Source organism: Physcomitrium patens, chromosome 1, assembly GCF_059467195.1.
Source record: "Physcomitrium patens ecotype Gransden chromosome 1, ASM5946719v1, whole genome shotgun sequence".
NCBI lineage: Eukaryota > Viridiplantae > Streptophyta > Bryopsida > Funariales > Funariaceae > Physcomitrium > Physcomitrium patens.
Window position 1 is genome coordinate 17,884,722 of NC_143410.1, and position 11,470 is coordinate 17,896,191.

The following is an 11,470-nucleotide window of genomic DNA, read 5'->3' on the forward strand; positions in this document are numbered from 1 at the left end:
TCATATCTCAAAAATCCAAAATTAAAATGCTACAAAATTTATGCAAAAATTTTATTAATATGATTATACATATTCTTAGAAATTTTGAGCCAAAATCTTGTCAAATTACTTAAGATATAGCTCAAAACACAACCACTAGTGAATCGGATCACTTACTACCTTTAGATTTGCAAGTGCTGATTTCAACCTCTAATATCTCTTTCAGTCCAACTTGGAATCTATCAAATAGTATGCCAAAAGTGTAGTTGAAAAATTGTTCTCTTCAATCCTAATTGCCAATCCTTTATTGCTTTCTGTACGCATGCATTATGTCCAAAAGTGTGACAATAGATACAAAATTAATACCTTAACTTTGAGCACCCATATCTCCTTCATATAAACTCCAAATCACACAAAATTTTCACCAAAACTATAGCCAAGAACCTAAAATTGTTAAATCTAGCCTCCAAAGCTCAAATGGCTTCGAAAAAATAACCCTAATTCCTACTAAGGCCTCGGGCAGCCTTCTTGAAGCCCATTGGATACGATTTTTGGCCAATATGAATGGAAATTCTCATCATTCATCTCCATTCATCCATATCAATGCCCTTACTTTCTTTTTTGCTTCCAAGACTCCTCTCCAATCCTTTCTCTAATAAGATTTAGATAATATACGTCCTAAACACCAAATAAAAGAACCAAAATATAACTTCAAGGTTCACCAATGTCTAATAAGGTGACTCTAAATATTTAAAAGCTACTACTAATAAGATCAACTTCAAAAGTCACTATCAAAAGAAAATAAAGTTATATAAATTCTAATAATAGTTCTTTTAAATGAATTCCTTTTAAGATAGTAATCTAACTCTATTCTACAACTAACTAAAATTTATTAACATGGTTCTTACCATGTTACTTATTAAATCATATATCAAACATACAAACACAATATTTTCACATGGTAGGCTAAACCACAACACAACAATGTATTGATAGCTTGTCATATAAGCTAATGATGTAACTTATATATATAAGAAACTTGCCTTATAAGATAAGATGTATATCTTGTAAATTAAATACATGTCAGAGGTCTTACAAAACATTATCACATAGCTTTTGAGTAGATAGTATATATTGAAGCAAAAGTGAAGCCTTCTACACTCTTGTTAATATTTTTTTAGTCTTTAATCTTATTTCAAGAATTTTTAATCTTCTTGACTTCAACAATAGCTATTCCAATTTTAATCTATATTAGTTTTGAGTGAATATATATTTTGTTTAAATTACACAAAAGTATATTGAGTTTTTGATACTTTGAGATTCATGTCTTTGTCACCATAAAATATTTTATTCACTAATAAAACTACTTGCACTTAGAGTACTTATTAATATGTTATTATTAAATAAAATTTAAGAATTCATATTTAAAATATTAAATAAATTAACAAAGTTAATTTTTCTATGAATAGTTTTTATTTTAAAGAATTATTAGTTGTAGAAGAAGTGGAACCTAAAGTTGGCATGTGATAGGATTATTTTGTAAAACTTAAAATAAAACCTAATAAATTAAAAATAAATCAAATCTAATTTTAATTATATGGAATTAGTCTTAATAAATTAAACTTTTGATTTACGTTTAGTTTATAAATAATAAAAAATATGATTAAAATTATCTTTTGTCAATAATTAATTTAAAAAATTAGTAGTAGTGAAAAATGATTTGTTTCAATAGTTAGGATTAAAATTGGAATAGTGTAATATGTTGAAAATATCATTATTAAATTTTGATTCTTATATTTAAAAGCTTTGTTTTATTTTGGAATATAAGAAATTATAAATTATCTTTGTATTTTACTATCAATATAAATATTATTAAATTGATTAAATACATATTTACCACCACTATGACTTTATAAAATCTATAATCAATGTCATATGTATTTTTCAACATAAGCTTTTTAATCCGTGAGTTTAGAAAATATTTGAAATATTAATTTTAACTAAATTAATCATTGTAAAAATGGCTAAAATTATTAATAAAAGTAATAAAATATTAGTAGCTAGTAAGTACAAAAATAATGGTTTATTTAAGATTAGTATGAATTAAATTATATAAATAAATAGCTTCGTTTTTTTTCTTTATTTATAATAGGACTTGGTAGTGTTTTTTCTTTGTAGCACTTCTTCAATAATTTTTTACTCTTTAAGATTAAATTCTAATAATAGATTTTAGTAAAGGCTCACTTGCACAATTATAACTTAGGATTATTAATAAGATTCTAATTCCTTAAAATTCCACAATCAATGCGTGATTAAATCTAAAAAATAATTTTACTTGTTTTCAATTCTATTATATTTTATTGAAAAAATTGAATTAAAGTCAATTACTAAGCTTTTAATTCCAATTAAATAGAGAATGATAAATATATCTATTGTATTTTTTTTATTTATATTTAAATAATTTATCTTTAAATTTATCTATCAAATACAACTAAATTACATAAATTGTAATCTTATGACTAATATTTTTATCTCTTTTATATATATATATATATATATATATATATATTAATATTCATTGGAATTTTTTTATTACAATATTTTATTTTAATATTTTAATTAGAACTTTCTTGCACTATCTCTAATTTTAATAATATCATTGAGTTATTTGTATTTTTTCCTTTAAATTAATTATATTTTGTAGCTATTTTGTATACGTTTTTATTTTTTATGTGGTCCAATGTATATTATATAAACTTCTATATTAGTAGTAATATTGTAATAGATAAGTACTAAAAATCTCCTTCTACTAAATATTTCATAATCTTTTTGTTTTCTAAATTAATAAAAATATACTTTAAATATCCATTTATTTTTTGTGTTTTGAAGTAATTATGATTTCTTTTGAAATATTTATAAGATTTTAGGTTATACAATTTTAAAAGATTAGTAGTAGTACTATCTTAATTCAAGTGCAAAAAATATTTAAAAAATCATAATATACAATTACGTTTGGTTTGGATTTAAACATGACTATGGTTGCCAATATCAATGTACAAGTTTTACTATGCACTAATACTATTAATCATTAAAGTTGTAGGTGATAAAAAGTTTATTTATTTCTATTCTATGGATAAAAATATATATATTTTTATTATATATAGGACTAGGACTAAACACTAAAGAAGTAATCTTTTAGATTTTTAATTTCTTAAGTAGTCATCAATTGATCTTTAAAAAAGATCAATCTAATTCTTCTTGACTAACTCATTCTTAAAGTTTTGCCTCAAGATTCAAATACAACTCCTTATCAAGTGCGTTCATTCAATAAAGTAATAATCTTCTCTTGTATTAAGTTCTTACTTTTTTCTTTTGTGGATTATATTGTTTTTGAAACCAAATACATCAGCTAAAATAACTCACCTTACAATCTTTAACATATTACTAAAAACTTTAGTATAAATAGACAAACCATATTATTCTATATTTCAAAATATTCCAAAATAATTTTAAAATAAAATATTAAATATCATGTATATATCACATTTTTCTTAGTGTTGTAATTTTTTCAAAAGAGTTCCAAAAAAATACTTGAGTTTCTTACAAATATAATGTAAAATCTACAAAAAAAAGTTTATAAATAATAAAATTATGTCATTAAAAGATATGTATTCATCAACAAGGATTAAATTTTTAGTTCTATATTAGATGTTATAATTTTTTTAATAATTTAAGTCAATATTTACAAAGGTTTTATAAATTAGACAGTGTTTTTGGATGGAAATCCAGATACCTCTATAACATTTGGTTGTCTTTGTACTCATATTGGACTATAATTTTGAACAAGATATTATTATTTTTAAATATTCAAGGTTTTTTTTACTCTTGATGATCCTTCACAATACTTCGGGCCTCACAATTTAGGTACTCCCCAAATACTCTAGTTTCATTTTAATGATCTGACTGCTCTCATTGCCTGCCGAAGGTGCATAGTGACGCCCATAGGGTCTGTAACCGCGGGATCCGGTTCAAGACAGCAGAGTTCCCGCGGTCACCGATCAGCACAACGCCCCATGGGAAGGATCCAAATGGACACCAGCCTGGACACCCGAAGCCGCCACGAATCGGGGGGGGGGGGGTATGACCACATTAGGTCACTATTTTTTCCGCTTTTGAAGTCACCTTCAAAATCCTTTCCAACCGCGCTCGAAACCGCGTTTCTGAAATAGCACACCACGGTCCATGTCCGTTAGATAAGAAATCTGACGGTGGGCCTGTAAGAACCATTCCTTCAAGTAGCAGAATCGCACCTGAGCTTGCCCCTTTCGACCTGAGAGCTCTCGTGCGAGAGCCTGCACCGCCGCTGACGCTGTGTGCATTTCCGACTTCGATTAATCGTTTCATTTTGAGGTATGCTTCTGGACTTATGTTATGCGTTTCATTCTTGCCTTTTTAGGGTTTACAGTCAAGGCTTTCCGTCACACGGCCTGGTGTGACATTCCTTATACGCCTAAAAGTGGGGTTTGGGTTCATCTTTTAATCCAGTTGTTTAGTGACAAGCCTTGGTATAGTTTCACTTCACTGACTTTATTCAGCACTCAACAATGATTAGGGGTGTGGAGTGAGTTAACAAGTCAACTCTTTATCGATTCTACCCATGGTCTGGGTCTACAAAATGCTCAATGTGGAGCACGGAACAGAAAGACATTTAAATACTTATTACAGAATGCGTTTGTGTCATCTGCAGTTAGTTCAAGATGGGTAAGGAGAAGGTCCACATCAACATCGTGGTCATCGGCCATGTCGACTCCGGCAAGTCGACGACCACTGGGCACCTTATCTACAAGTTGGGAGGTATCGACAAGCGTGTGATCGAGCGTTTCGAGAAGGAGGCGGCGGAGATGAACAAGCGTTCGTTCAAGTACGCGTGGGTGCTGGACAAGCTGAAGGCAGAGCGCGAGCGTGGTATCACGATCGATATCGCGTTGTGGAAGTTCGAGACCGTGAAGTACTACTGCACTGTTATCGACGCGCCCGGACATCGCGATTTCATCAAGAACATGATCACGGGAACGTCGCAGGCGGACTGTGCCGTGCTGATCATCGACTCGACGACGGGAGGGTTCGAGGCCGGTATCTCGAAGGATGGGCAGACGCGTGAACACGCACTGCTGGCGTTCACTTTGGGAGTGAAGCAGATGATTTGCTGCTGCAACAAGGTGGGTTCGGGGGCATTTTGGTTGAGGTTGGGGGGTAGGGACATGGTATGGGAGCGGGGCGCGGTGGTGGCATTGGGTTGCGTTATGGACATGGCGTGGGTAATGTCGGGGGCAGACGAGTGGGGTAAGGGGTAGGGTTTTTTGCGTGCATTTTTGGGGGGCAGTGAGGTGGGCTGATGTTGGTGATGTGGAGGGTGGCAGATGGACGCGACGACCCCGAAGTACAGCAAGGCCCGATTTGAGGAGATCAGCAAGGAGGTGTCGGCGTACCTGAAGAAGGTGGGGTACAACCCGGACAAGATTCCGTTCGTGCCGATCTCAGGGTTCGAGGGTGACAACATGATCGAGAGGTCGACGAACCTGGACTGGTACAAGGGTCCGACTCTGTTGGAGGCGTTGGACAACGTGTCGGAGCCGAAGAGGCCATCTGACAAGCCTCTGAGGCTGCCGCTTCAGGACGTGTACAAGATTGGAGGCATTGGAACTGTGCCAGTGGGACGGGTGGAGACGGGAATCATCAGGCCGGGCATGTTGGTGTGCTTCGCACCGACGGGACTGACGACTGAGGTGAAGTCTGTGGAGATGCACCACGAGTCGATGCCCGAGGCACACCCGGGTGACAACGTTGGGTTCAACGTGAAGAATGTGGCGGTGAAGGACCTGAAGAGAGGGTACGTGGCCTCAGACTCGAAGAATGACCCTGCAAAGGAGGCAGCAAACTTTACGGCGCAGGTTATCATCATGAACCACCCGGGACAGATCGGTAACGGTTATGCGCCAGTGCTGGATTGCCACACGTCGCACATTGCGGTGAAGTTTGCGGAGATCTTGACGAAGGTGGACAGGCGATCGGGTAAGGAGCTGGAGAAGGAGCCGAAGTTTTTGAAGAACGGAGACGCAGGGTTCGTGAAGATGATTCCGACGAAGCCGATGACGGTGGAGACGTTCGCGGAGTACCCACCATTGGGACGGTTCGCGGTGCGGGACATGAGGCAGACGGTGGCTGTGGGTGTCATCAAGGCTGTGGAGAAGAAGGAGCCAACTGGTGCCAAGGTGACCAAGGCCGCCGCCAAGAAGAAGTGAGGGGTTGGGTTTTAGTCGGTGACATAATTTATTTGTTCGATGCCGCCTCTGGCGTCGGCACTTCTCGAGCTTGTTTATGCCGTTTTCTTTGGGTGGAATGGCAGCGCTGTTAATTGGTTATCTGCACTGCACTGCGTCTCGTTTTTTGTATCCAACTGTATCTTTATATTGTTTGCTTGTTGTCTGAACATGTTTTTGTTCGGTGCTCCTTGCGTGCTGGTGTGACAGTCTGAAATGTGTTCTGTCTAACCGTAATTCCATTTCTTAGTTACTTCTACCCCTCATTTGTCATGGCACTTAGATGTATGTTCAATATTATCAATGTTAAGTAGTTTTCATCTTAACAAGGAATATAAGAAATCAGGGTGAAGATGAAATAACAAGGTGCCCATCCGCGTCGTCTGTGCTGATTTTGAAGCACATATCTGTAATATCTGTTAGAACATGGTAGTACATTTCCAAAGGACATACCCTCGAGAAGTAGAACTTCGGCTTCACAATAGATAGGGAACGTAACTTGCGCTCTCTTGCACATCTAAATCTCGGTCAGAGTGCGTTTGGACAGTATTGTGGGAATGGTGATCAGTAATGTTGGAATCTGGCACTTATATCCTGTACGGCTTTGCTCGCAAATGATACGTCTTGTCGCTGCCAATAAGGGGATTCTGACTAAAGGTCTTCGTGAAACCAAATATCACAGATCATTCAGAACGTCACCTCCCGAAATATCACTGATATTTTGGTGATTTGGAAACGACATCCTGCTGTGTTGTATGGAGTCAAAGAAGGAAGAAATCTGAGGCAAGTTTCGCAGTTTTTGTTATTGCAGTTGCCCCTTTATTGATACTTCACGAGACTCTCTTTAAATAATTAATTGAATTGTCTTTTACCTTGATAGTGAGTGTTTTTTTTAATACCAAAAATGTTTCATTTTTATTTATATTTTACTTTTTATAAATTGCTATTATTAGTACAAGCTTAGAATTGCACATAATTTTTGAAGCATTGACAAACTATTGAAATATTCAAAAAATTTAAGTTTAGTTCCATTTATCTACCAAAGCTTGTAAGCTATAATGCACCTTAGTTGTTCTAGAAATTCTACATAAAGTATCAAACTTTGGTATATATATATATATATATATATATTGTTAAAATAAAAGAGCTTATGAAGTTTATGTCCTTTTAATTTTTTTATAGATAAATCTTCTTTTAGAATTAGTTACAGTATTTTTTAGATTTGCATTCTAGTTGAGGTAGTTTCGGTAAGGGTAAGTACCAATTGCATAATAATTGTAAATTGGATAATTTCAGAGGCTACATGACAATAATATTGCAAGATAGGTGATCCATTATTGATCCAATACACAATGGCAACATGCATTTTAGAGCTATTAGTCATATGTGACCTTCTAAAATCCATATCAATTCAATTTTAAATACATACATTTATACATAAATTTTTCTTACTAAAACATGTAAAAGTGCTTCTATCCACTATCTATTCTTTGAACAAAGTATTTTTTTGAAAACAATATGATTTTTTGAAATAATTTCTTTGATACTAGTTTTTTAACTACCTACTTCTAGAAAACAATTTCATTGAAAGTACTATGCACATCTCATTGCACTAGGCTTTTGCATAGATGTGTTCAACTTAAGAATATATTAAAAAAAAAAAAAAAAAAAAAAAATTCCCAAAAGTTAGAAGTTAGAAGTAGGAATTGTGCCAAAGATAAGTCTTACAATGCCTTTTGGACAATACCAAAAAGAAATTTTTCCTTCAACTTTAAATTTTACAATCTCCCACATGCAATGACCTTACCACCTAAGATTTGGTAGACTCATTCTAATATTAGTTAGGAATAAGATCTTATAATTGAAAGTATTAAAGATGCCAAAAAAATCTTTGAAAATCATTTTTTTAAAAGGTTTTTTTTTTTTTTTTTTTTTTTTTGGCAGTTTTGGAGTTTAAAAGGCAACTTAAGAAACTTTAGGAGTTAAATAAGTACAATCAATTTTATTACAACAACCTTCTAATTTTATTATTATTAGTATAATCATTTTTTTGTTTATATCATTGCAAGTTTTTTTTTTTTATATATACATCCATTGAATGTTAATCATTGTTATATTTTATCAATATATTATATTATATTTTTAGTTTTATTAATTTAAAAAATTAATGTTGGATTATTTAATTTTATTTAATTTTATTGCTATATTGCATGTTTTTTTTATAACTTTTCAAGAATAATAATATAAATTATATAAATTTGAGCTTATAAGAGCAATGATTTAAAAGAAATTAAATAATTTACATTATTTTGTAATTTCATTAAGATATCTTATACATATATATATATATATATATATATATATATTGATTATAACAGCAATGCTGATTTTTTATTTTATATAAGCAAGTTTATTATTATTAAGAATATATATTTTTTTAAAGGTACATTTTACTATTGTTTAATAGTACAAATTATATCTTGAAACTATGAAGGAGAAATATTTATACATAAATTGTAATCACAAGAACTATGTTAGATATGAAAGATAAGGTTACATTACACAATTGCTAATTTTTTAGCCTTTTTTTTGGAAAACTATTCATGAACAAATTGGATTTACTTTCTTTTAAACTACGTTTTGTCAAAGACATGAATCTCAAAGAAAGAAAATTCAATATACTCTTGTGTAATTTGAAGAGATTACAAAGTCACTTAAAGATGGTAATGTATTGAATCAGAATGGCTATTGCCAAAAATAAGAAGACTAGAAAGTCTTAAAACAAGACTATGAATTAGAAATGCACTGACAAGAGTAAAAAAGGCTTCTTTCTTGCTTCTATATATACTCTCTAACTAGGAGCTATGTGGTGATATTCTATTAGACCTCTAATATGTTGACTTTGCTTAACACATGTCTTAACTTGCAAGCCAAGCTAATTATAAGTGCACCACATAATTAACTTAATTCATAAGCTACTAATATGTGTAACATGTGGTTAACTTCTTAACCAAGTTTCTAGCCTATCAATCAATCACAAACATGTGTAAAATCAATACTGCCTCTACAAAGCTTTTATAAAGCTTTTTTAGAAGATATTATGAAATTAATCTATTTTTATCTAATTCTCAATAATCATATAGATAATTATTGGAATAAATATATATATATATCTATGACACTTTTTAAATTAAAGCATAGAGTTCTAAAATATGCAAAAATAAAGAAATTTATCCTTTCCATAAAATATTTTATTTGATTTTGAATCAAACACTAAAGATAATATTCAATAATCTAAATTAAATTAGATAGCTTATCTTCACTCCATTTATAAAAATTACTTCCTATTAAGATAATTTTTTTACATACAATGTTTTTGTTATCAATATCTTCTATTAAAAATTTATTATATTGTGTGGGCATATGTATATATATATTTATTGGTTTATAATACGTAGCTTCAAATTTAATATTTTAATCTTCAATTCCAACTTTCTAGCTTTGAATTCATTGAAATGTTTAGAATATGTAATTTTATATACTTAAAATTCAATAAAAATTAGTTGTTAAATTTGATGTGATTTCAGAAATAGGCAAATCAATTTAAATATAATACTTTAGAAGATATAATAGGCTAGGCTACATTAACCTTTATTAAAATAATAAAAAAAACCATCAATTTTTTTTATCATGTATAATTGCTCTAAATATAATTTCAAAAAAATTGTTCCAATTTTTTTGTTTAAAAACTATCTTAATATATCTTTATTGTTAATTGACTATCAGGTTTTTTTTGATATTTTCTATAATATATTTAAATGTATATGAAAATTTATGAAAATAAAATTTTGTACGTAAATACCAATAATTTAGAAATTATATTTAATTAATACTATTATTCGGCTTAAATAATAAAAATTTAGGAATATTGTGTGAAATATCAAAAGTCAAAACATCTCTCTTTTTCTCTCTCTATATATAAAATTTAATTTTTAATTTTTAATTTTTATATTTATATAGTATATTTTATAAAATATTAATAATAAGTTTATTTATTAGTTATATATAAAATATTAAAAAATATAGTAATTTATAGTGAAGTATTTTAATATCAAATTACTACATTAATTTTAATATTGCCATCAACATTGAGTTTTTTAGCAAGAGTTCATACTCTGCGAAGTAATCATTACTTTAATTTTGATTACATCAAATTAATTCAAAGCAACATCCATTTTTTGGATTGTGCTCTAATATGTTTATATGTATGTGCATGTATATATATATATATATATATATATCTTTGAAATTTACACATATAAATACTTTGGCATATTCAATGACAGGGTTAAAATTTGAAACATATACCTTTAGAGCAAGCAAGTGGATGAAAGTTATGTATCAATTTTTCAAACACTGCGATGAAAAGTTAAAAATGTAAAAATATATTTAAAACTCAAGTATGGGATTTGCATAGCAATGTCCATAATTAGATCAAATTTTAGATATATTTTTTTGCTTATGCATCATATTACATGTAAGTCTATAGATTAAAATTGTATTCATGTTAGACTTACTTTAAGAGATAAAAAATATTTCATTTGAAGAAAAAAGTCAAATATTTCAATCATAAATGACACAATATTATTTGTGTATGTCATTACAATAAGCAAATTGAAACTTAAGGTTTTTGGATGATACTTCATCTGTAATGATATTTCAAAGTATCACATGATATTTCAAAATATTACTTAATTTTGAAATTAACATATCATAAGAATGATGTATATAATATCACAAATCATGTGACTCACATCAATTCTTTGCACCAATTGATTCTGTACTACACCACAACATTCAATTCTCTAGTCTTTGCACTTCCAAAAATTTGAAATCCTAAATTTCTTTCATTTTATACTACATTGTAACCTTTTCTCTTAACTTTGCTCCAAAAATGATAATTCTAAATTTTTTGAATTATATACTATATTACAACCTCACAATGTCTCGATGCTTCAAAAAAAAAATAACAAATCCTTTGTGACTTAGAAATATTTATTAATAAAATATTTGAAGAACAATGCAATAAAATTAAAAATAATTTGAAGAAAACTACTTCAAATTTGAAGATGCAAAAGAATTTTTGATGGTTTATGGTACAATCAAGAATT

General features: G+C 30.2%; 1 protein-coding gene across 1 annotated transcript; it reads left to right on the forward strand.

Moving 5' to 3' along the window:
* Window positions 1-4,312: 4,312 nt before the first annotated feature.
* On the forward strand, window positions 4,313-6,407 carry LOC112292377 (elongation factor 1-alpha). The gene is made up of 3 exons (XM_024540781.3): window positions 4,313-4,389; window positions 4,727-5,198; window positions 5,400-6,407. Exons 2-3 carry the CDS (start codon window positions 4,737-4,739, stop codon window positions 6,279-6,281), a joined length of 1,344 nt encoding a protein of 447 aa, XP_024396549.1. The 5' UTR covers window positions 4,313-4,389; window positions 4,727-4,736; the 3' UTR covers window positions 6,282-6,407.
* The last annotated feature ends 5,063 nt before the right edge of the window (window positions 6,408-11,470 follow it).